Below are 22,759 nucleotides of genomic sequence, written 5' to 3' on the forward strand. Positions count from 1 at the left end.
TTAGTATGGTTCAAGAATAATTGGACTGTTGAATGTATAACATTCATTTATACAAAAAAAAACCAACATAAACCTCTTTGCTAGATCCACAACCTTATTTTATTATAACCAAGTGAGTCAAATTAAACATAATTGTTAATGAACTTAACACAGCAGGGGCAAAGCTGTACAGCTTCTGTGAAGGAAAACTGAGCTGTGCACATCTGTGCAGATTAACGTTAATGAATAAAGAAATGACTGTCTCATAAATTTTTTAAAAGCTTTGAAAGTAAGGCGCTCTGCTTTTCAGTACGCCACAGTTAATTCTAGGTATTTTTCAAGATTCTATCCTTGCACAGCTGTTAAATATACTTACTCATAAATTTGAATAATTTAGTAGTAGCTGAATGGTAGGAGTTGTGTAAAACTTGTGATTGCTTCAAAATTATTTAAGTAGCTGAATACAGGAGGAGACCTTTAGTGTTCCCCCCAAGGAGGGTGGGCGCCTGGCAGTCTGTGATACACGGCCCAAGCCAAGACCTGTGCAAGCGTGTGTATGTCATGGAAAGGCTTTTATGCTATAGTAGCTTCTAAGGTAGCTGCAGCTGTGAGTTGAGACAAGTCCTCAGCTGTGGAGCAGTGGGTAGTGTTTCAGTCTCATGCTTCCAACGTGCAAACAGTGCCCAAACAAGCAAAAGTAACATTGGGTTGAAGCACACTGCTAAATTCTGGTCATCCATTTAAAAATAGAAGGGAAAGATTTCTACTGGTATTGCAAAAATCAGAATCGGGTAGGAATGAGTTTGTCTTGATATGTCTATTCCATAATTAATAATTTACAGGAAGCAAGGTGAGTAGTGTTTATTTTGACCACAATACAAGAATGGAGGGACGTTCAGTACCCTGAACATTAATTAAAAACTGCTTCCTTATTCCTTACATAATGTCTTGCTCACCTGTGGAGCTCAGGGCCATATGATAGCTAATCTGAAGAGCTTAATAATGTTCAAAAATAATTAGACTTTTGGATGGATACCATCCTCTGTTATCTTACACAGGAAAAAGATAAACTCTTCAGCTTCAAAGACAAGTTGGTAATGAGCAACGTTCAAAAAACTTGACTGTCAGCCATTGCTCATTAAAAAAGCTTGAGTATCAGTCATTGCCACTGCTCGGTTAGGAGAGGGAACGAGGGCAGACAGTCTGCTAGTAGATACAGCTTGCTGAAAAAAAAACACTTTTGCAAATGGTCTGTTGTCTGGGCTGCCTTAATTTTGCTTTGAAAATATAAAACCTCCAGGACCATGAGTGAACAGTCTTAAGTACCGCTTGTCTTGTGATGTTTGTTTGTGCATAAACTCAAAGTACTGCAGTGGGCCTATCATCAGAAAAGCAACTCAAATTAATATTATAGTTACTGGTAGATCTCTATTATGGCCATACTCATTTGAATTATTTTTTATTTTAATTGGTGACGTATGTTTACTATGTGTGGCTTAAGTTGGCACTGCATGTCTCCTACAACAGGGAGAGTAAGTGAGGTTGCTTGCTTGTTTGCATATCAACACCAAGGTATCAGCTATGGAAACCCTGTTGACACTGCTTATACTTGAACCAGGGAGAGAACAATAACTGTAAATTACCAGTTGATATGAAAATGTCTTACACTAGTTTGCAGAATACAACAGATTTTTTTTATATCTTACATTGTAAAAACAAATTATATGATCAGATTTATTGGATGAATTTGTTTTAGATCGTATAAGATTTAAATTAGCAAGCATCTTAAAAGTTATCTGCATTTTTTGCAGGGTATTATAGAAAAATCAAAAGTGAAAGGAATTCCTATCGTTATTGATGCTGTAAGTATTTATTGATTCAGTCAGTGGTTTGACAATTAAGAATCTATTCAGTAAATGTTCTTCTTACTGGTTTTTGCAGGATGGACTGTGGCTCATTTCCCAGCAGCCTTCTCTTATTCAAGGCTACCAGCGAGCTATTCTTACTCCAAACTATATGGAATTTAGTAGACTGTATGAAGCCATGGTGAGCCGTTTTCCTTTTTGATATTTAAGTATGTGCACTTTTAGTCTTCATAAATAAACAACTTATTATTGGCTTAAATGTGACGTGTTGTTTCTTATATGTGAGAGAAGCATTTTGTGGGTTTTTACTCCATGGGATAATTGCTACAACAATGTATATTCTTAAAGAGAGCTCTTTTTAAAAGACGACCCTTTCTTACGCATTTTTTGGCACTGCAGTGGGTATAGAAAAAAATACCTGGGAAGACTGATGATGATGCTTTCTCCCCTGACCCCCCATATATGCTGAAGTAGCATATATTAGAATATGTTGTTCTAGTAGTAAAATATGTACTGTGTATGGAATTCTTGTGTTGTAGCTTAGAGACCCTGTAGACAGTAGTGATCATCATGGATGTGTATTAAGACTCAGCCAAGCCATGGGAAATTTGACAATTGTTCAAAAGGGAGAAAGAGATCTTATTTCAGATGGAGAGAAAGGTAAGTGAAGCCTATTGATTTTAGCAATGTGATTTTTTTTGTTTGTTTGTTTTGTTTGCTTTCAGTTGTAGTCCAGTGGCTGAACTATATAGTAATTGGTTGACTGTATTCCCCTGAAGATTGAAGGGGAGGGATGGCTGTCTTTGCAGATCACCTTTAGAATTTTTGTGTAAATTGATATTTTAAGAGTGCAACTTAATTTTTGCTGAAAAAAGTTGCTGATATTATTTCTCATTTAAATGGCTGTAACCTATGTTTTACATTACAGAGGTATTGAGAAATTAATTTTTTAATCTTTGTGAACTGCTTTAAAAATCCTTAGCCTAGATGGTCTATATAAGTGCAGATGTCATTACTAACTTGATGCAGAATAATATTGTTGTTTAACCATGTATTGGTGAGTGAAAAATGAAGGTGTCTTGAGGTTCATGAGCTGCTCGGTTCCCTGATACTGTCTACCATGAGACTGTAGATTAGCATGTACGTATATGACTTGTACATTAGCCCTGACAATTTAAAAAAACAAACCAAGTTAACTCTGGATTGCCATTACAACTTTCTAAAACAGTCACTAGTATGGTTAAAGTATATTTAATAAAACTAGTGTTTTTTATACTGATCATTTACAGTGATCAGTGTGAAATGAATTTGTGTGTGCCTTCATTGCATTTTGACTACATCGTCTTATTTCAGTTCGGTAACAAGCAGCAGCTCTGCCTCTAATTACTTGAAATGCTAATCTCTCATAAATGTTTATGCCACTTCAGAACCATTTTGTATATGTGGTCAATTTTTCATTATTCAGAGCCACGGGAGTCTTTTATAACAGAAAAACAGATGTAACATGGCAACTGGTTTGTGCAGAGCCACCTTCCACACACCCCCATGAGTACAAATACTATAGCAGGCTGTGCAGCCAGCTGTGATCTGGAAGCAATAGGGTTATGCCTAGGTGGTGGAGGACTTCGGTCAGTCGTGTAGTACCCAAGTTGCCCTGCATGAAGTCTGCTGTCATATTTGAACCCGTCGCAGACTTGATTTGCAACCTTGGACAGTCAGGCCAGGCTTAAGGGAAGATGAACTCTGACAGAGGATAAAACAGCCTGGCTCGGGTTTATGCCAGCTAGAGAGCTTTAGAGCACTGTAGTGTGTCTTCTTTCTGTGGTTTTATGTCAGCAGTGTTCTTTTTATGCAGGATTGTTGCTTTTTAAATGCATGTTGGGAAAACTGGGTGAGCGCTTTAGATTCAGCACATTACCTAGTATATCTGTTCTCCTTTTGAGCTGTTACTCTTGAGATAAGTGTATATTGCTGGAGAGAGGGGACACTGTCTACGTTGTCATGCAGGATTCAAAAAATGAGGAAACAGCTGAAACTCTTTCCAATTTCAATTTTGAATGTTCAGATGGGGCACAAGTTTGCTGTATGTCTCGCGTGCTTTCAGGGCTTTTTGCTTTTTTTATCTTTTTCCCCACCTTATTCTTTGTTGTGTTGTGATATTTTTTTCTGTTACTTAAGTGGCTTTTTGATTTGAAATAAAAACAGTTCTGTGCCTTTGTAGCAGTTGTTTGATGTCCAGCTAGGCTACTTGATGTCCAGCTCTATAGGCTGCTTTCTTGTTCTTACCTTGGTTCTGTCACTGATGCTTTCTCTCTCCTGGATTACAGCCATTACAGGCAGCATTGCTGAGCTGTGAGAAAGCAGTTGTCAGGTTTAATATAGGTTATAAGGTCTGTTACAAACACTGTTTTTAGGGTTTGTGTTGCTTGCAAGAAGGTTCCTGAGAATTTTGCAGAAACTATAGACTCCAGCTTCCTTTTAACAAGAATGATCTTTGGGTCTGGGAGTTACTGTCGGTCAATTTTTTAAAAGCTTCTCAAATGCAAAATGACGTTGAGAAAGGAGATTCTACTATCTGCTCTGTGCCACAACACAGATCACGTTGTCATGTCACTGACCTTGAATTCTTTCCAGGTTTTTCGCTCTTAACTTCTTCTTTTTTCATCTTTCTGTTCTTTTGATCTGATGTCATTTTTTTTCAGCTAAGACAACATGCATCATGATTCCAGTGTGAGGGAAATCCAGATCATTGGATCAGGCCAATGTCCTCTGAGCACAGTCAAATATTATGAAAAGATCTGTGTACTCCTCCTGCCTTTTATTTTTCACGTCATCATCCATTTGTAGTGCTTAAGCTGTACCTATTTTCACGCATTTCCTGCTTGAGTGTAGTTTCCATATATCACTTCTGAACTTTCTCCTTTGGGAATATATTGCACGCGTGCTTTGGGGACCTGATAGGGGTGGGATGGGGTGAGGTGGAGAAATTTCAGTCTTGATACTTTCCAGGAAAACTATGTAGCTTTAGTGTTATGTGCTTGGCTGCTGTGGAAGGAAGGCTTTTTGTGGATGCTGAATTTTGCAGAAGAGAAGACTGGCTTGGTGAATACTTTATAGGTTAGAGTGATTGTAGTGATGATTTTCATAGTACTTTTATTCATGAGTCTACAGGAAGTTCAGTAGACAATTTACTTCTGTTAGTTGAAGACAAAAAAGGTTGTGACGTGATTTGATAGCGAGCTGGAAGTACAGGTGTTGGTGAAGGATTCCTGTCAGCAGACAGCTCTGTAATCTAAGCAGATGAGCACAATAAATTCTGACTGGAAGCTGAAGCTTAATAAATGCAGATGAAAAGTAAGGCAGATTTTATTAACAGACAAAGAAATTAGCTATGACAATAACATACCTAGAACTTTAATAGATTGCTAAACTGAAGTGTCTGGACACCTCTCAGGTTTGTTTTTACAGATCAGATTAGATGATGCAGGTGGCTCCTTATGGCCTTAAAATCAGTACTGAATCATACATGGCCTCTGTGAAATCTGTAGCAGTCCTCCACTAAAAAGGAGAGTTTCCTAAAATTTGTCTCCATTTCAGTTATGAGCTGCCAACTGCCCTGTAAACACAATCACCGAGATTTTAAATTAAGTTTTATATACTCTTTTTCTCTTTCCTTTTGCAATTTCACATTATAGCTTGGTCTACAGTTGTTGATTCCCTGCTCTACAAAGATGAGCTTCACCATGCTCTTGGTAGGTGATATCAGTGCCATCACTGACCAGGGTAGGAATGAGTACTCAGCCTGTGAGTAAAAGGTAAGTCAGCTTTTATTCACTATGGCACAGCTCTCTAAGGTTTCCTTTTTATTATTCTTTGGAGAACTGGTCAATAATAAAGTGTGGTTATACCAGTCTTCATTCCTAACATGTTTAAAATTTGGTTAGGTCCTTGAAGTAGAGGATTTGTATTTTTGTTTTTAAAGTTATAATAAGTTTTTTCTGTACTTTCCCTGGCACCTGTGTTTGTCCTCTCCTCTGTTCCAAAAGGCACACTTTATGGGTTACCAGCTTGCTGCTGCCTGTGACTGCTTTTACCTGGAGCCAGTAACCAAACGTAGTTTCTCTCCAGTTATCCAGCTGCAGCTATAGTCAAGGAAAGCAAAGAAGCATGTGAGAGGGATTACTGAGTACTGAATATGGGATAAAAAGCCAACTCTTGCCATAAATCCCTCAGCAGTACTTCTGATTTCTGCCATTCATTCCCCGTACAGCTGGAGAGGCAGCTATTCAGTGCTTGTCAGTCCCTGGCTCGCTCAGCTAAAAGCCCTTATGGCGTCCAGATGCCCAGCAACTTTTGCCTAGATTTTAAACCGAGAGGCAGCACCTTTGTCTCCAGTCCTGCTTGGCTTCTGCAGAGTGAGCAAGACAGGGGGGTCGCAGTTCCAGTCCGCTGTGCCACTGCTCTGCGTGGCACACACGGCCCCGCCTGCTCACCCGCCGTCGCTTCCGTCTCCCGGCTCCTGCACCTAGCTGAGGAAAGTAATGTGGAATTTGGACCGCTTTCTTCTAACTTAAATTGCCTGGTGTTTCACACTCAAGGACCTATCTAAGTTTTAAAAGTGTGATTAGGGAATATAAAAGTATAAGCACCCTTTATATAAAAGCCAACTTACATTTTCCACATCAGTTGAGTGATTTCTCCAGCCAGAGTCATTAATCTCGGATTTCCTGTCTGTATGCACTCTGGGACATGTTTCTGGGAGTCCACAATCTCCAGCTGTGTGCTTTTGTGAACTAACTTGCAAAAGGAAAAAGATAAATTTCTTACTAGTGTGAGTATCTGTCAGGTCAGAAATGTATACTGGTAAAAGATTTTAGTCAACATCTGATAATGGTCTAAACCTGAATCTTGCATTCGGTGGAGCAAAGTGGTCCTTGATAGGTCCATTATTTTGCATAGAAAATGGAAATCTGAAGTCTTTAATTTAAATGGGGGTATTTGTTGTTCTGTGGGGTAGCTGATGTTAGCTGACCCAATCCAGCTGAATCATATCAGAACTCATCAGAATTACACATACATGGATTTCTGAGCATGTTAGGGTAAGAGTAGTACCCTTGCTTGGTAAGAGGAAAACGAGCGTAAAGAACTTGTTCAGGACATCTGAGATTGAAGAATTAAATTTTAATTTCCAGGCTGTCTTCCTGTCTGCAGTCTCAGTAAATGTGATGTTTCACATCAGCTCTTGAGCCTTCTTTATCATCATCAGTGTTATCTGTTTAGCCTTAACTAGCAGTCCCGCATTTCCCATTCTCTGTTCTAAATACCAGCTGAATCCCTGGGTTGGTTTTGTTTTGTTTTTTTTTTTCACTACTGCATTAACATTGTGAATCAAGAACACGCAGACATACATTACTTCTTACACTACATGGGCCTTTGGTTTTCTAACTGTAATGTATCTAGGAGCTAGCGTTGTAAGTAGGGCTGCCAGTGTACGGCACTATCAAAATTCGTGCTTCCCAGTTCATTAGTAGTGCTTGAGCTCAGTAAAACTATTAAATTCCACTTTTTATCCTTCAAAGGGAGAATAGCTATTTTCAGTTATGTAACAGACAGGGGTTGTTTTTTTTGTTGGTTTTTTTTTTTTTTTTTCAGTAAAGCATACAGTATCCATAAATGGGTCATTCTTCTGGGCTTTGATCTGCCAGCGCAGTTTGGGCTGGGAGTTCTTTCACTTAAAACTTGCTAGCAGTGGTATAGTTAAGTGTGACATCATGGTCCAAATGCTTCCCCAAATGCTAGTATTTATCTTATCTTCACGAAGTGCTGAAAAGGGATTGATGGTAACTTATTTTATGGCCTGAAATATATTAAACATAGAGCTACTAAATGACTTGACCGTAGTTACTCAGGAAGCCTGGGGCAGAGTTTTGAACTGCATGGAGCCTAAAACTCTTGAATTTCTACTTTCCAGTATTCTGTCAGTCCAACCACCTTCATTTTTGTGTTTCTGTTGTGTTCTGTTGATATTTTAGTACAGATGGTTTGCATGGACTTAGGTAAGAAAGAAATCGGGGTGACAATGTGTGAGGGACATGCATTTGCTGCGTACAGCTCTAGCAATATTTATGTGCTGTTTAATAGCTGTGGTTAGTTTGAAACTGTTGAATAGGGCTGTGATGGTTCTGACTCTAGCAGATCTCCTTGACATACTTCAGTCAACGAATTCTTCGGTGATAACATTTTTATTTCATCTAGCCTTTTCTTATGAGAGTATGTGTATGCACCATGGGTGTGTGCTAGGGAACTGGGTTGCTTTCTGGTTTGTTTGTTTTGTTGGGGGTTTTTTGTTGTTTGTTTGTTTCAGAAGGGCACTTAGCATAGATCAGTTTTCATTAAAAGACTGTCTATTAATTGTACTGAGGTCAGTGTGGTTTTTATTCATGATCCTGGGAAATAATGACATCAGATTTGGTTGCCCAGACCTATTAAAAACCAAAACAAGACGCCCTGCCCCAGCAGCCAACTGGTTGTGTGTTTCTATCTCTTATGGTCTGTCAGTTGAACTGTAGGGTGAACCTCTCCATTATTTTGATTGGGACTGATGGCAGACTAATTGACCTTAAGTGGCCCCGGTTGCTGCCTTGCAACATTGACACACTGTGATGATTTCAGTCTTTGCAGTCTCCCTGTTGTCCAGCGTCCAGGCGTCTTGGCGTCCTCGGCTATTCCAAGAGCCACGTTTTCTAGGCTTTCAGGTGCACGTGCTGACCCCTAGTTGAACGTGCTATAACCTCCCTGAGCAAGGGACCGAAAAATCCATCATCCTCCTGTAAATACATTGTTCTGCATCTCTCCAGGGAACAGAACTGCCTGCCTTGTCATGTCCACCTCACCGAGGCCCTGTGACGCTGCCACTGGTTGGCACTGCTCAGCGCGGCGTACAGGGATGTCACCCCCTTGAAGAACTGCTTGAGCTGTCTTCGCAGCGGGTCACAGACATTTAGTGGAGAACGTTGGCTAGGGGGAGTGGGAAGACAGCAGTTTTACTTTTGTTGTTCTAGGAAAAGGCTGGGAAAAGCATCAGGAAGACTTTGTCCTTTGTGGCTTTGCCAGTTTGTCTTGATGGTAGTGTGGCATTCCTTCTGCTATTTTAAAAGCTCTTTACAGTGACTATACTTCAGAGGAGTTTTTCATTCCTTTTCCCACTGCCTGTTGTGATGGTCATCATCCTTTTATTTTGAGATGTTCTTTGAGGAACTGAGGCTCTGCGCAAGAATTGCCAGAGCATTATACCTTCCCACCCTCATTCATGTGAATTTCCTGTAGTTCTGCTTCTTTGCAAGTATTGCGCGGAGCTGTTTTCCAGCATCTCTGTGCAGAGTACAAAGGTCTGCTTTTGTTGTTGCCTGTGAGGTAGTCTGCACATATTTGAGACTTACTTTTTAAAAAAAACACAAACAAAAGACCACTTTTTTTTTTTTTTTTTTTGTGGTGGCGGGGCATTATAATTGGCCTAGTTTGAGGAGATCTTGCTTTCCTGTACAGCTCAAAACTGACTGGAAGGTTGTGGGGCTGCAGAATAGTGGCAGATGGTGACATACAGCTAATAAGCAGGGGCTTGTGCTCAGCTGTCAATCAGAAGGCCCTAAAGCTTTTGAACAGAGGATTTCCATCCTGCCTCCTGCCAGGAGTTCAAGCCCTCAAAGTGAAAATCCTGTGAGATACCATCTTCAAAGTAGCAGAATTAGAGGTAATTTCTCCAAAGCACCGTGGGTTTGTTGTTTTTTTTTTTTTTTTTAAAACAAAACAAAACATGCCACCTAAAAGGGCATACCTTCTTCAAATAGCTAACTCAGAAGAGCATCACACTTGCGAAATTTGACATTAACTACTGCTCACTGAGAAACCCATCCAGAATCTTAATTTGAGGGGGAGGGGGGAGGGGAGAAGAGTGACTGGGAAAATTAACTGCTGGCAGTGCTGCAGCGGTGTCTGCTGTGTTCGTGGTGACTAATGAATCTTTGCCCTCTCAGTGGCAGCACAAATGCACAACGGCCTTGGCCTCACGAGCCCAGCAATTACTGCAGGAAGAATCGGTAGGAAATGAAAGTGAAGTACAATTCTATGCTGCACCGAGCAACAAAAATCAGAAATGAACTGTGCTAATGAACTGGAAAGGGTATACTTGCATTAAATAGGTTTTTTACCTCTTGCTATCTAAGAAGATTTACCTGCAAGTCCTTCAGTTTTGTGCAGATTTTCCCCGTTATTTTGTAAGAGAAAAGTTCCTTTAAAAAATATGGGTAGTACTAGCTCTAAAACGCCTGGACTGCCCTGTTCATACACCTTGGAAAAACCCAGCCCAGGTGACTTGAGAAAATTGAGGTCAGAGCTGTTGTCCAAGCAGTGTCTTGCTTTGTACCTTTTTTTGTGTGCTTGGCGTGCCCAGGAGCGCGCAGGTGGCCATGGGCATAGTCCTGAACCCGAGTGGCTCTGCAGTAGCTGACTGGAGGTGCTAAGGATCACTGCTTGGCTGCTGGTGATTCTGCCAGCTCTCCCACTCTCCTAGGACAGGAAAATAAATTTCTCTGTTTTTTTTTCCAGAGCCAAGCAAAAAGGAAAGCTGAGGGTAGATGCATACCCACAAGAGAGTTTGGGGAAGGGTAGTAGAACAAATGCCGGTTTCTTTCTGTGTGCCTTATGTATCCTTCGGGCTTCCTCCTTGGGCTTGTTGGCAGTGGAGAACAAAGGAGTTAAATTTAGAGAAACCATTTGCATGTTCTTCATAGTTAAAGCTCCACAGAGAGATCAATTGGACCGAGGTCCAAGGAAAAGTAAGAGCTGATATTCTGACAGAGCCTATCCATAGTGCCACTGCTGACAGAAACATACGCAGGTGCTGAGGACACTGTTGACTGGCAGAAAAAGAGGGCTCTCCTTGCGTGTGGTTTTTACAAAGCCTAAGAAAAAGGCCGCTTTCAGTAAACCACCTTTCTGATGGGTATGGCAGAAGGCTTGAGATTTTAGTTCAATTTTGCATTTGGTCTCTGTAAAACACCTTGGTTTACATTTGAAAACTCTGAAGGACTCTGGAGGGTCGCGTTTGTGCAGCAGCTTTGCGGGGGGGCCTGGTCCAGTTTGGGGTGGTTGCTCATGATGGCAGCATCAGTTCATGGGTCACTAAACTCATTAGTGACCAAACCTTCTGTGCAGGCTGAGAGAAGTGGAGAAAGTGTATGTATGGTGCAGTGTTATCTGTAAAGGATTGAAAATTAATTATAAAAGTGTTTTTAAAATGTTAATGCAATGGGTTTTTTTTTAAGAAGAGTGTATTTCACCATATGCTCTGCTTGTGATTAATCTCTCACCTGTTAATTAGTGTGTGCCTCAGAGGTTAACTCTCACACCTACAGTGATACCACTGTAAGTAGAAATACAAATGCACATGACTTTGTTTCTGGTTTGTCTGTCCATAGTACTTGTATGCAGCCACGAAGGAAGCAGCCGGCGATGCGGTGGACAGGGGGACCTCCTGTCTGGGTCTCTTGGAGTCTTAGCGCACTGGGCATTTCTTGCTGGAGCAGAGAAAACAAATGGGTATGAAAATTAATTAATAACTACTTAATTCTAGTGACTCTGTGTTCTCCTATGGTAACTGTTGTAGACCTGCTTTAGAAATTTCCAAAAGAAACTGGAATCGTTGGGGCTAAGGTATTCATGTACTTTTAAAGAATGTAAGGGTGGTCTAGAGCAGCCTGCATAATAGTTACAATTTTAAGAAGACAAAGTCTTCAATAATGTAACATCTCCCAAGTTTTGAGGCAGAAGAAGAGTGTGAAACTGGATCGATTGCCAAGGACATACATGTATGAAGTATGTGTTTTCAAAACAGTTGAATGTGGGCAGAAAGTATGAAAAATAAGTAAGTGGTAGACACTGGCAGTAACATCTCTGTAATTCAAAAAACATGACCTTTAGCTTTGCTTTTGTAATTCGGTGAATCCTCCAAGAGATTCTGTGGGGCAGGTAAGTTGAAACTTGCAAACATAATACAATTTCAAAGAGGGTAACCATTTCAAGGCAAATGGCAGTGCGGTTTGGTCGTACATACAGCAGCCGTGCAGCTGGCTGTTGGCTCTTTTGTTAAACTGTGACAACTCCTGCCTGCCTAGTTGGTCCACACAGTCATGGAGTCTTTCTGTGGAAGTAGGTGCTTTAAACAAAGTTGAAAGGAACCCTGACACAGGCAGTTAGGGAAGAGCTGTCCCTCTTCCCCCTAAGTGTCGAGCTCTTGAAGCTTGAGGAGTGGAGATCTGTTGTAGTCTTTCGGATGCTGCGTGCGGATGCACAGTCAGGTGTCCGGGGGAGTTAACTGGTCTGGGCTGGTGTCGCTGTGAGAGCACTGCACTAGGTCCCCCAGCAGGAATGAGGGACCAGTTGACCGGTCTTTAAAATTCTGAAATCTAACTAGCGTACCCAGAACGACAGGTGACACCAAGGTGGTTTGTGCATCTGAAGTTGCAGCTGCCGCTAAAGGAGGAATTTTGGTTTACTTCATTAAAAGGGTGACTTCATTTTTGCACAGTGCGTGACAGACCAGTAGTAAATGGTTGGAGAGATCAGCAGACGCGGCACATGTTCCCCAGGCTCTCCTGTCCGGGGGTCCTGGGGCTTTTCCAAACAACTCGCTCAGAAACTCCTTTATTTTATAGATGAAGGAAAAGTGGGAGAGCGTATTTGGCATCAGCAATGCATTTGTGTCTCCTGGGGTGGTGGTAAGGTGACCCTGCTCAGACACCTGCTCTACCAATCCTGTTTCTCTCGTGTGTTTTGGGAAGGGAGGAGCTTTTTTGGGTTCAGTGAATCGGGGCATCAGCTTGCAGACTGCAGTGCAGGCAGCCCCCGCCAGTCCTTCGCGCTTGCGCCTGGCTCTGTTCTTCCAAAATGGGTCTGTGCAGAGCGGAGTTTTGAAACCTTAAGAGCGCACTGGTTTTCGGGGGTGCTGAGGCTGTAGTGGGTGGGACTCCCCTGTGAAGTAGACGGGGTGCTGAGGTGATGTCTTTGGAGTACGGTGTGTATCCGCCTGGTTACGCGGCTGCCTTAGAAATAGGTGCTTTGGCTGCCTTGAGCCCAGAAGCCTGTGCACAGCTCTTGTTTCAGAGTAGTAGCTGAGCATCCGGGATTGCCTCTCAGGATGGCTTAAATACTCACTCCTGCACCTTGGTGAGTGTGTCAAGAAAAAGATACTCAGAGCTGCCTTGGTAGCACCTATTTGTAAACTCACCTTCTGCTTTGCCTGTGTTTTCTATCATGATTGTCGTGGTTTAGGCCTGGTTGGCAGCCAACCCCAACGCAGCAGCTCTCTCTCCCTTCCCCTCTGGCAATGAGAAGGGACAGAGAGCCAGGCTCGGGGTTCAAGGTAGGACTGGGATGGGGAAAAATCCCCCTTTATGATCATGAGCAAAAGGCAGACTCGTTAGGGGAAGTAAAAAAAGAACATACATTTATTACATACACTAACAACACATAACAGAGTAGGACAGTGAGAAGCATTGCCACATCTTGAGAACACCTTCCCCCCACCCCTCCCTTCTTCCCGGGCTCAGCTCTGCTCCCGATATCTCTACCTCCTCCCCCAGGGGCACAGGGGCAGGGAATGGGGGGTGCAGTCAGTGCTGCCACTTCCTTCATCTTCGGTGAGGGGAGTGTCCGAAACTTGTTACCCCCTGCTCCATCGTGGTCCCCCTCTCACAGAAGACTGTCCTCCACAAACTCTCTCCAACATGAGTCCCTCCCACAGGCCGCAGCGTTCCCCACACTGCTCCGTCGTGGGTCACTAACTTCCTCCGACTGGATTCCCTCCCACGGCTGCAGCCCTTCCCGAGCTGCTCTGGCGTGGGACTCCCCCGCATGCTGCAATCCTCCCAGCACTGAATTACAGCAGCGGGGCTGCCTTTTCCCATGAGACCCCGGCCTTCTTCGAGCACAGAACCTTGATTATTCCGAGCAGGAGCCACAGGCCATAAATCAATGTCTGCTCCACCGTAGATCTCCATGGGTGGCAGGGGGGGCCGCCCTGCCGTCTCCCCACAGGATACAGGGGGGTCTCTGCTCCAGCACACCTCCCCCCTCCTTTCTTCCTCCGTTCCCCCACTGACCTTGGTGTTCATGCAGCTGCAGCAACTCCTCCTCACAAGTCCCCCTGCACGTCACCACGTCCCTTCTTAAATACGTTATCGCAGAGGTGCAGCCGATTGGCTCAATTTCCCAAACAGAAGTGGAGCTGGCTTGGAGCTGGGGGAGCTTCGAGAAGCTTCTCACAGGGGGCCGCCCCGATAGCCCCCTCCCCTGCCACCAAGAAACTCCACCACTCACTCAACCCAGGACAATGATCCTTCACAAAACTTAATTGGCACAGCAGTCAGTAGGTCCTTAGGGACTTGCAGGCAGCCACGTCCCAGCCGTGGCCAAGCTCGGTGAGGTTTCCAACCAGCCAGCAGCCGGAGCCCGGGGCTGGCTGCTGGATTACTCCACAGTTATTTTCCTCCTCTCTGGTGCTGCCAGGCGGCAGCAGCGGCTCCCTGGCCCAGCCGGTGGGAAGGTGCTCTGGAGGTGGCAGGGCTGTGCTGCCTGCCCTGGGAAGAGGTTCCACGCTGGGGGGCTGGGGCTGGGTGCGCTCTCCTCGGCGGTTTGTAAGCGTGTAGGAGGCGTGAAGAGGATGTGCCTTCATTTCTGTCATTGTGCCCCTTTCCAGCCGGGCTAATGAAGGCCCCGAAGCGGCGACTGTGCTCTTGCTAAAAGTCATCTCTTGCCCACACAGCCCCGTCCTTCCCCCACCCCCTGCAGCACAAAGCTGCACCGAGTTACCCGGTGAGGAGGGGGAGCTGGAAGGCTGCCAGGCGAGATTTCAGTCTTCCTCTGAAGAAAAGGATGGTGTTTCACATCAGTAAAACTAGACATAGAACACCTTCCTCCCCGCTTTTCAGCGTGTCTTCCTTTGGCCCTGGTGGTGTTGCTCGGTCAGTCACAGGCTGTGCCGTGGGAAGGGAAGGGTTTGATAAAAAAATTCAGCCAAAGGTGTTTTGCAGTGCAAGAATCTGAGAAACAGAGATGTCTCCTCCCAGCAATGCTGACAAACATTTATGGGTAGGAAGATGATGTCCACCACCTTATGAATGATACAAGTGTTCAGATTTTGTTTATAACGTTTCGGATTTTGTTTTGTTTTTTTTTTCCCTTTTAGTCAAAACCCCTTTCTAGTGGCTGCATTTGGAGCTTGCTCACTCACAAGGCAGTCCAACCACCAAGCCTTTCAAAAATTCGGACGTTCAATGACTGCCTCTGACATGGTTTCAGAAGTTGGAACAGCTTTTAGCAAACTCTTTGAAACCTGAAGCCAAAGCAGCAGAGAAGAAGAAAAGGAAGAACAATGACTGCAAGAGTAATTACATTTACCGTAGAATTTACATAAGTAATGCACCCTTTCAAGTGCTGTAGCAGCATTGGTATGCTAGGTAGATTTTTTTTTTTTATTATTTTTAAGAATAGAAAAAAATGATTAATGTAGATATTTTTTAAGAGTTTGGAATACGAAAATGTTTTGGCTGAAATAAGCTGTAGTTGCAGATCTGTTATAATATAATAAAACTAAACTGAAAGTATTCCTCTGTTCTTTTTGATAGTTATTGAGCAATAACTAAAGTGTGAACAGCAAAAAAAAATAAAAATGCACTTGATACTTAGATAAAATTCTTCCACCAGCTCAACTGAACTTTTTGGATTGCACCAAGGTTGTCATGTTTTCATTCTTAGACCCTCTGTCTAGAATTAGCTATTGCACTTCATTTTTTGCCATGCTAGTATATTAAGAAGCAAAAAGTAAGCCTCTTTGGAAAGGGAATGCATGAGAGTTGCTGTAGATTTTGAATGTAATTAGTTGCCTTTTCCCATTCCCAGTCCCAGAGGCGGCGGTCATTTTGACGAGACACCCCTTCCTGCGAGGTCCTGGTGGTTTTTTTAATAAAAGGTTCCCCCATCAGCAGAGTAAGAGTGTACTGTAGCTATCTTAGCACTGAACAATAATTATGCTTACCTGAAAATATTTTCTATTCCTTTAGCTGGCCTTGACTTACCTAGAACTTGATATGATGAGCGCTGTGACATTATCATTTGGAGAGGTACTAGGCAGGGTACGAAACGTAGTGATCCCGAAGGGAACCGATCCCTGACTCCCAGTGATCACGGAGGAGTTAAGTGCTTTTAGAACTCAAACGGCCTGCCGAGTTGGAGCTCCGGGCGGCTCCAGGAACAGAGGGCAGCCAGCAGCACGTACCCGTCCCCTCTGCCGGGGGGGCAGGGGACAGCCGTGAGCTCCGAGGGCAGCGCCGGGGCTCGGGGGTTTTTTTTTGCTCGATCCCTGGCAGGACAGAGGGGGCTTGGGCTGTTGGGGCCGGACCCGGCTGGCCCGCCGGCAGGGCGGGCGAGCCTCGGGTACAAAGGGGAAGTAGCGTGGGATTTTTGCACAGTATCGTTTCTTAAATTGTTGGAAGGTCAGTCAGAGTTCGTAGGGATTGAACCGGCATGGCGAGAGGGGGCGAGTTCAGGGGAAGCCTCTCAGAGGAGGATGTGTGTGTCCAGTTACCGCAGTAGGCGTTGGGCGTTTGTTGCAGCGACTCTTTCCTGGGCATCTAGCTCGAGCCTGGGACACGGGGTCTGCGCCCTCACCTGCCTGCGCTCTGGTACCTGGCGCTGGCTGCCCCCAGAGAGCACCTGCAGGCAGAAAGGCCGCTCCGAGTATCTCCCTTCAGCCCTTAGAGTTGATATTTCTGGATGCACTGTGACTACTACCTCACCCCGATGCATTTTTGTTTTTTTCTTTTTAAACCAGTTGCCTATTTTTAAAATAGGTTTTTAAATGTTTGCTCATTTTGGTCTATGAGGGTTCACAGACTTTTTAGATTAGAGCAACATCTACTACTCAGAAGAGATGGGGTTTGGGTGTTTAATTTAAGCAGTTTTGTAAACTGTCTACATCTTTGGGGAAACTAAGCTACTGTTGTTTTTCCCCCTAAAACTATTTGAAAAGCACGACTCCTTTTAAATAAAATCAGAAAGGTAAAACTGATTTTAAAGTAGCTACTGGATTTCCTTTGAAATGAGCGTTTGGGTTTTTTTGTATTTAGAACATCAGTGGTATAATCTAAATGGCATTTGTAGGCGAAGTCAATCAATTAACAGAGCTCAGTACAGATTTCAACCTGCCGTGTTGGTTTTAAATCTACACAGAAGTTGTAACTCTGTTATTCACTCATGTATTCAAATTGTTACAATTTTTAAACATTCTGGAAATGTAGCAGTTTCTTTTGGTAGGAAATAAAAATAATAGCCAACCAATCATGTGTGTGCTCCCTCTGTCTGGCGCTGCCGATCGCGTTTCCCACGGCAGCCAAGCTGGGTGGTTGCCATCCGTTCTCCTTGACGGGAGCAGTACAGCCACTAGCAACTGTGAAACCCCAGCGGTGTCAAGCAGCTGCCGAAGTGCTAACGATCACACCCACCCCTCTTCTCTAGGAGTACCAGAAAGGGAGCAGAAAACCAGCTACACCTCTTCTCCTCGACAACAGAAAAGCAAGCCTTTACCCTTTCGAGCAGATTACTTGTGTGAATTGCATTTGCAGATTAAATTCCTTGTAGATGAACCCATGTTCTCATTACCTTCTCGCAAATTGATTTAAGGAAAGTCTGGCAGTAGGGACAAGCCCCGGTGTCAGCTCAGCCCCCGGAAGGCGTAAGGCCCCAGGGCTCTCTGCATCTGCCTCCAGCCACAGCGCCCGGGGGAGCAGAACACGAACGTGGCAAAAGCAAAAAGAGAACTGGAGAGGTAATAACCAAACTTACCGATTTTACCTTCCCAGTTCCGATGGAGAGAGCCCGAGCATGCCGCACCCCCCGTGCGAGGGAGAGCGCAGGGTGTTCTGTGCAAGAGCAAACGGAGAAGAGGCCCCAAGCCTTGCAGGTAACGGGACAACCGTAATCAGACGGTCACACCCGTGACACTGCAGAAAGGAAATGCATCAAGGCTAAAGGTGTCACACCTCCTCCTCCTCCGTCTGAGAAGAACACAGTTGTTTAAACACCCGGGGGGGTGTAAAACCAAGCGTTTCCATCCTTGAAGACAGGCCTAAGTTCTTGCCTCTGTCTTCACCGTGCTTTCAGCCCGCGTGCCAGCTCAGCACCACAGGGCGCGGGCGCAGCTCGGGCAGCGGCGGGGGCCGGGGCGGTTCCCGCGTTAGGAGATACCGAGGCCCCACAGCTCGGATGCGCCCAGCCCCTGCACTGCGTGCACGCCTTGCACGCACTCACTCAGTAGCATCCTCAACACTTTTACTCAGATTATATGACATCTCTCTCAGTCGTTCTGTTCCAAAGATTTTATTGGGAAAGTACTAGTATTTACACCTGTTGCCGAAGCAGCCGAAATAAAAAAGCAAGTCCAAGAAGGAAGCATCAGCTTTTTTTCTCGGTTTGCAGCTCTGCTGGTCCTCCTTCCTCAATTTCCCAGGTTGAAACAGCAGCTCTGTCCTGTAAGAAGCAGCAAAGCAGGTCAGTCCCGGCCCCCCGGATCACACAGGTCCCCTACACGTGCGCATAGTTGGAGGCACGGGTTTGTACACAAGCTTCATACAGCAAAACTATTACTCCAGTTAGGTAAAAGACGTGGCAATCCCATCCCTGGGAATGCTGCTGTTCCTGGTAACACTCAAAGCTGTCAACCACACGCAGACAATTTGTCCCTGATAAGGAGGAAAACAACCCACCACAGAAATGGCACCTCTTGAGCACGGGGTGCTGCAGCGGTGCGGAGTCTTGCTCATGTGAGTAACTTCTGTTAAACCCATCACGTTCTCATGTTTAAATGGCTCGTGTACATGGAAAACAAACAGCTCTTCTTAGGGCCAACCCACGAGAATGTATCGCCTACCATAGCTGATCTCCTGAATTTTAAGTCAGTAGCCTGGTGCTGTAAATATCTGTAATGCAACACTGTCATATTTCTAAAAGAGTATTACTGTGAAACCAAGTATTTCTAACTGTTAAGATCGAGCCGTTTGACTGCATTTGTTGAAAAAAAATGATAATCTGAATACTGAAACATGACAAGGTTGCATGAGCTCTGATTCGTGAGAGAGGCTGGAATAGAATGTAGAATTGACATTGCAGTGAAAACTGGGTTTGATGTGTAAATACCCAGTTACTGCCTTTCACTTAGTAGCAGCTCTGAGCAGCCTGCCCTTCAGGCACACTGTACGGCTGTATGGAAACACCGGTGGATATTTTAATCAGTTTGTTGCAAGTTCTGTAACTTCAGACAAACACTCTGAACATGGTGTGCGCTGAGCAGCATGAGAGAAGAAACCAGTCTACAGAAACCACAAATTTAGAAGCTGAAGGAGAAACTATCCTTCCTACGAAGCCGATTTTTACGGGAATTAAGTTACCACCATCCTCAGAGATGCTACTTGCAGCTTAGGGCGGCCAAGCCCCCCCTGCCCAGCCCCAGACCAGGGGGTCCCGGCCCACCCTGGCTGACCAGGCTTGTCTGCTTCATCTGTTCTGCTGCTTTTTTTTCTCCCTGCACACGGACTGGAGAAGGTGCTGGCTGACTTCAGCCGCACGTAACGGAGGGCGGGCGCGTTAACGGACGCGTTGCTGCCTGCGTCGCGTGGGGCTCGCTGAAAGTTTCGTGGCAATCGGAGCCTGGGTAGAAAAGAGAAATTCTGACTGCATTCGCAAGCGCTTCTCAGGCAGGCGGAACCCAGCTGCCAGGCGCCGTGTTACCGTGTGGCTTTTTTGGCAAGGGCCAACCCCAGGGCAGCCACCCAGCCCCGCCGAGCAGGCTCGTGCTGGGCAGGAGGGCGGCGAGAGCCCTTTGCGGGACTCCTCTGGGATTTGCAAAGGCAAGACCTGGGCCACCTTCGCAGCACACCTTCCGCTACTTCCTCAGCATCAGCAGAAAAACCAGGAGTTGAGGTTTAGGATGCGTGCTGTGTGTGCTCATGTGTGCCTGCGTGCTTCATCTTTAGGAGCAAATTATTCTGGGACAAGCAGGAAGACGGATTATGCCAAGCTTCAGGTTATTAAAAAAAAAAAAACAAACAAAAAACAAAAAACAAAACAAAACAAAAAAACAAAACAAAACAAAGCCCAGAAATAAATACGAATCCTGGCTAAGGCCAATTTCAAGGAGGTTACTAAATGTCTGTAAATCCCTTTAAAAAGAAACAAATCTTCAAAAGGGGGGAGGCGAGGCTGCAGCCATTTTGCCAAAGAGATCAAAAAGGCGTCGTCTTCTCCAAGACCCCATCTCAGTGCAGTTGTTTGGATTTGCAAACTTTCCCGATGGGTGAAGTGAGGATTTAGCTACGTACAAACAAGCTAAGGAAGCAGATGTTCCAGCTTCCCACAGTCTTCCTTTGCTTTCACAGCTGTAGCTCATCACTACTGCGCTTTGGCCCTCACCCCAGCTGGTACCAGCAGGCTCATCTGAGATCAGGAGACAGCTGACCACACTTCATATTTGCTTTTAATAGGTGTGTTGACAAATGGCAGTTCTCACGTTCGGCAATTAAAGAGGCTGAATGCTGTCCCTCCCTCACCTCATCGCGCCTTACAGCCTCCCACTGGTAAAACAACGCAAGGAGACCACGCCAGGCTCAGGGCCCAAGCGAGGGAAAAAATGAGCAGCATGAACTAGAGGGAGGGAAGACGCCACTGGAGAGAAAGTAGAGGGTTATTCTGCACAGAAGGAGCAACGCTGACCCTACAAGGGCTGGAGCAGAGGTGGGAAGGGCGGTGAAGCAAGAGGAACTGGAAGAAGCAGCACCTGCTAGAGTAGGAATGCAGCACCTTAAAACCAGGAGCAGCCAGCCAGCAAAGGGACTTCTCCTCTGCAGGAGGCACCGTTGTGGTAGCGGAAAAGCACAGTGGTGTTAAGTGTAGGCTAAAACTAGAAAGCAGGGTGGAGAGAGAAGCGGTACAGGAATCAGGCAAACTACTTATGGCTCAGGAACAGCTGGGAATGGAGCTGCTGTAGAAGAAAAGGCTTTCTCATGAAGACTTCCCGTCTTTGGTGGGGGAAGGTGGAGAGGGTAGAGGGAAGGCATCGCTTGCAGAAGCCATCTCGGCTTGCTTTCCAGTTCCTCTGCAATCTTTTTAAAGATCGCACGCGTTACTCATACCTTTCCTTCTGGATTGAACTTGGGCAACTTTGGGATCGCTGAATAACAGGGGATTTTCAACGGCTAAACAGCACACCCTTCGGAACTGCAGGAGTAGGTGGAGCTTGCCTGGAGACAGGAGGCTGAGGGGGAGCGGAGGGTGGCTAGCAGGACAAGCAGGCAAGGGCTAAACTTCCACCTCCTGCTACTGCGGTGGTACAGGGAGCAGGGCACAACCACCAAAGCTGCCGGAGGGGGCACGAAGGGCAAAATTCAGTGTTGCCTTAGAAAAAAACAAACAAACAAACAAACAAACAAAAAAAAAAAACACAAAAAACCCCAACCAAACAAATGACTGACGGTCTCAAAGAGGGCCACTGTCTTCTACCTTTATGTGGATTCCAAAAGCAGCGAGGTCTCCCCGCAGACTGTCACAAGCCTCCAGGAGGGGTTTTCTCTCCTGCATTAACTGCTGCCTCTTCTCCTTCTGTTCTCGTGTCGGTCCTGCGGCCCCTGCGGCCCCCTCGGTGGGCACAGCGTCTGCTGCTTCCGGCAGAGCGAGCGCGTAGTGACGGACCTTCGCCCGGAACCTTACAAGCTCCTCAATGACGTTGGAGAGCACAGCAGAATTGTCTCCTCTCAGAGCCACCTAGAAATCAAACAGGCTGCTTTCCAAGCATCCGAGAGCAATGTCGAAATCAACCCCAACTCAGTAGCACGCACTGAGGCCTCATCACCTCTCCTGGCTGTGCATCTTTCATATATTGCTACAATTAAAACGTCACAATCTCACTAAAGCTAGACAAGAAGTTACAGTGGAGTCAGACTTGGAAGTAGCTCAGTGTATTCCTACACAGGAAAGCATCTGTTCTGGAGCGGAGGGCCCTCACGTGAACAGAACAGGCTCCATAACCCAACTGTGGAACTCATCGCCACAGGAAACCTCTGAGGTGCCAGCAGCGTGCGCAAACCGAAGGGCTTAGACAAATGAATGGAGGAGAGGCCTGGCAGCAGCCATCCCACGCAGCAAAGGGAGCCCGGCCGCCAGCTCAGACAGCCCCTCGGCGCTAAACATCTGTAGGGCGAGCGCGCGCATCAGCCCCTTGCTCTGCCTTTGAGCTCCAGACCTCCTTCAGGAAACACAAACCGGGGGGGGGGGGGGGGGGGGGGGGGGGGGGGGGGGGGGTGTGTGTTAAAAAAAATAAAAAAAATAAAAATCAGTATTTTGGCTTTTAGTCTCTAGACTGCCCTTTCTCCCTGCATCTCCAGAGAACCTCCGCAAATCCACAGCGCTTTTATCTGACCCGCCTCATCCAAAGTTTCAGCCACCCAAGACGACCTGACGGAGCAGCCGCCACCGCACACAGTGGGCGTTTTCTGGCCGCCGCCGCCTGCCCCCCTCCTTCCCGCAGCCGGCCCCCCGAGCTCCCTCAGCCTCCTCTGCCCTGGCAGAAATCTTGCTGGTCGACGCCACGGGAAGGGAACGGCCCAGCTCCCCTTTAAAAGCCCCACTGCGATGGCTGCCGGGCCGGGAGCTCAGGTGCTAGCAGAAGAGGGAAGGGGCCGCTCCCCGGCGCTGGCACAGCCAGGCTCCCGCTCCCCTCGGCGGAGAAGCCATCCCTGTTTCTCATTAAAGACAAACTCCTGAGGGGGGCAACAAACGAGAAAACGCCATTGCGGTATTTTATCACTGAGACG

General features: G+C 45.6%; 2 protein-coding genes across 17 annotated transcripts in view; one reads left to right on the top strand and one right to left on the bottom strand.

Moving 5' to 3' along the window:
- The window catches only part of NAXD (NAD(P)HX dehydratase), a 54,253-nt gene extending 38,748 nt beyond the window's left edge, over positions 1-15,505 (top strand). For 7 of the 10 annotated variants that reach the window (XM_032997088.2, XM_042806101.1, XM_042806107.1 and 4 more), the window contains 5 exons: positions 1,791-1,841; positions 1,921-2,025; positions 2,384-2,504; positions 11,321-11,441; positions 15,088-15,505. In XM_032997088.2, the coding sequence (XP_032852979.1) occupies positions 1,791-1,841; positions 1,921-2,025; positions 2,384-2,504; positions 11,321-11,441; positions 15,088-15,238 (549 nt within the window). In that variant the 3' untranslated portion in view covers positions 15,239-15,505. Of the gene's footprint in view, positions 1-1,790; positions 1,842-1,920; positions 2,026-2,383; positions 2,505-5,539; positions 5,660-11,320; positions 11,442-15,087 lie in introns of those variants that run through there. The other 3 variants (XR_006166792.1, XM_042806103.1, XM_042806104.1) reach the window with 3 other exon arrangements.
- A 2,754-nt stretch (positions 15,506-18,259) lies between these two features.
- The window catches only part of CARS2 (cysteinyl-tRNA synthetase 2, mitochondrial), a 47,323-nt gene continuing 42,823 nt past the window's right edge, over positions 18,260-22,759 (bottom strand). For all 7 annotated transcript variants that reach the window (XM_042806113.1, XM_042806112.1, XM_042806111.1 and 4 more), the window contains 2 exons: positions 21,450-21,710; positions 18,260-18,425 (listed from right to left, as the gene is read on the bottom strand). In XM_042806113.1, coding sequence (XP_042662047.1) covers positions 18,351-18,425; positions 21,450-21,710 — 336 coding nt within the window. In that variant the 3' untranslated portion in view covers positions 18,260-18,350. The remainder of the gene's footprint in view (positions 18,426-21,449; positions 21,711-22,759) is intronic.

The sequence above is a fragment of the Tyto alba genome, unplaced genomic scaffold (assembly GCF_018691265.1).
Source record: "Tyto alba isolate M040663 unplaced genomic scaffold, T.alba_DEE_v4.0 Super-Scaffold_45, whole genome shotgun sequence".
Lineage (NCBI taxonomy): Eukaryota > Metazoa > Chordata > Aves > Strigiformes > Tytonidae > Tyto > Tyto alba.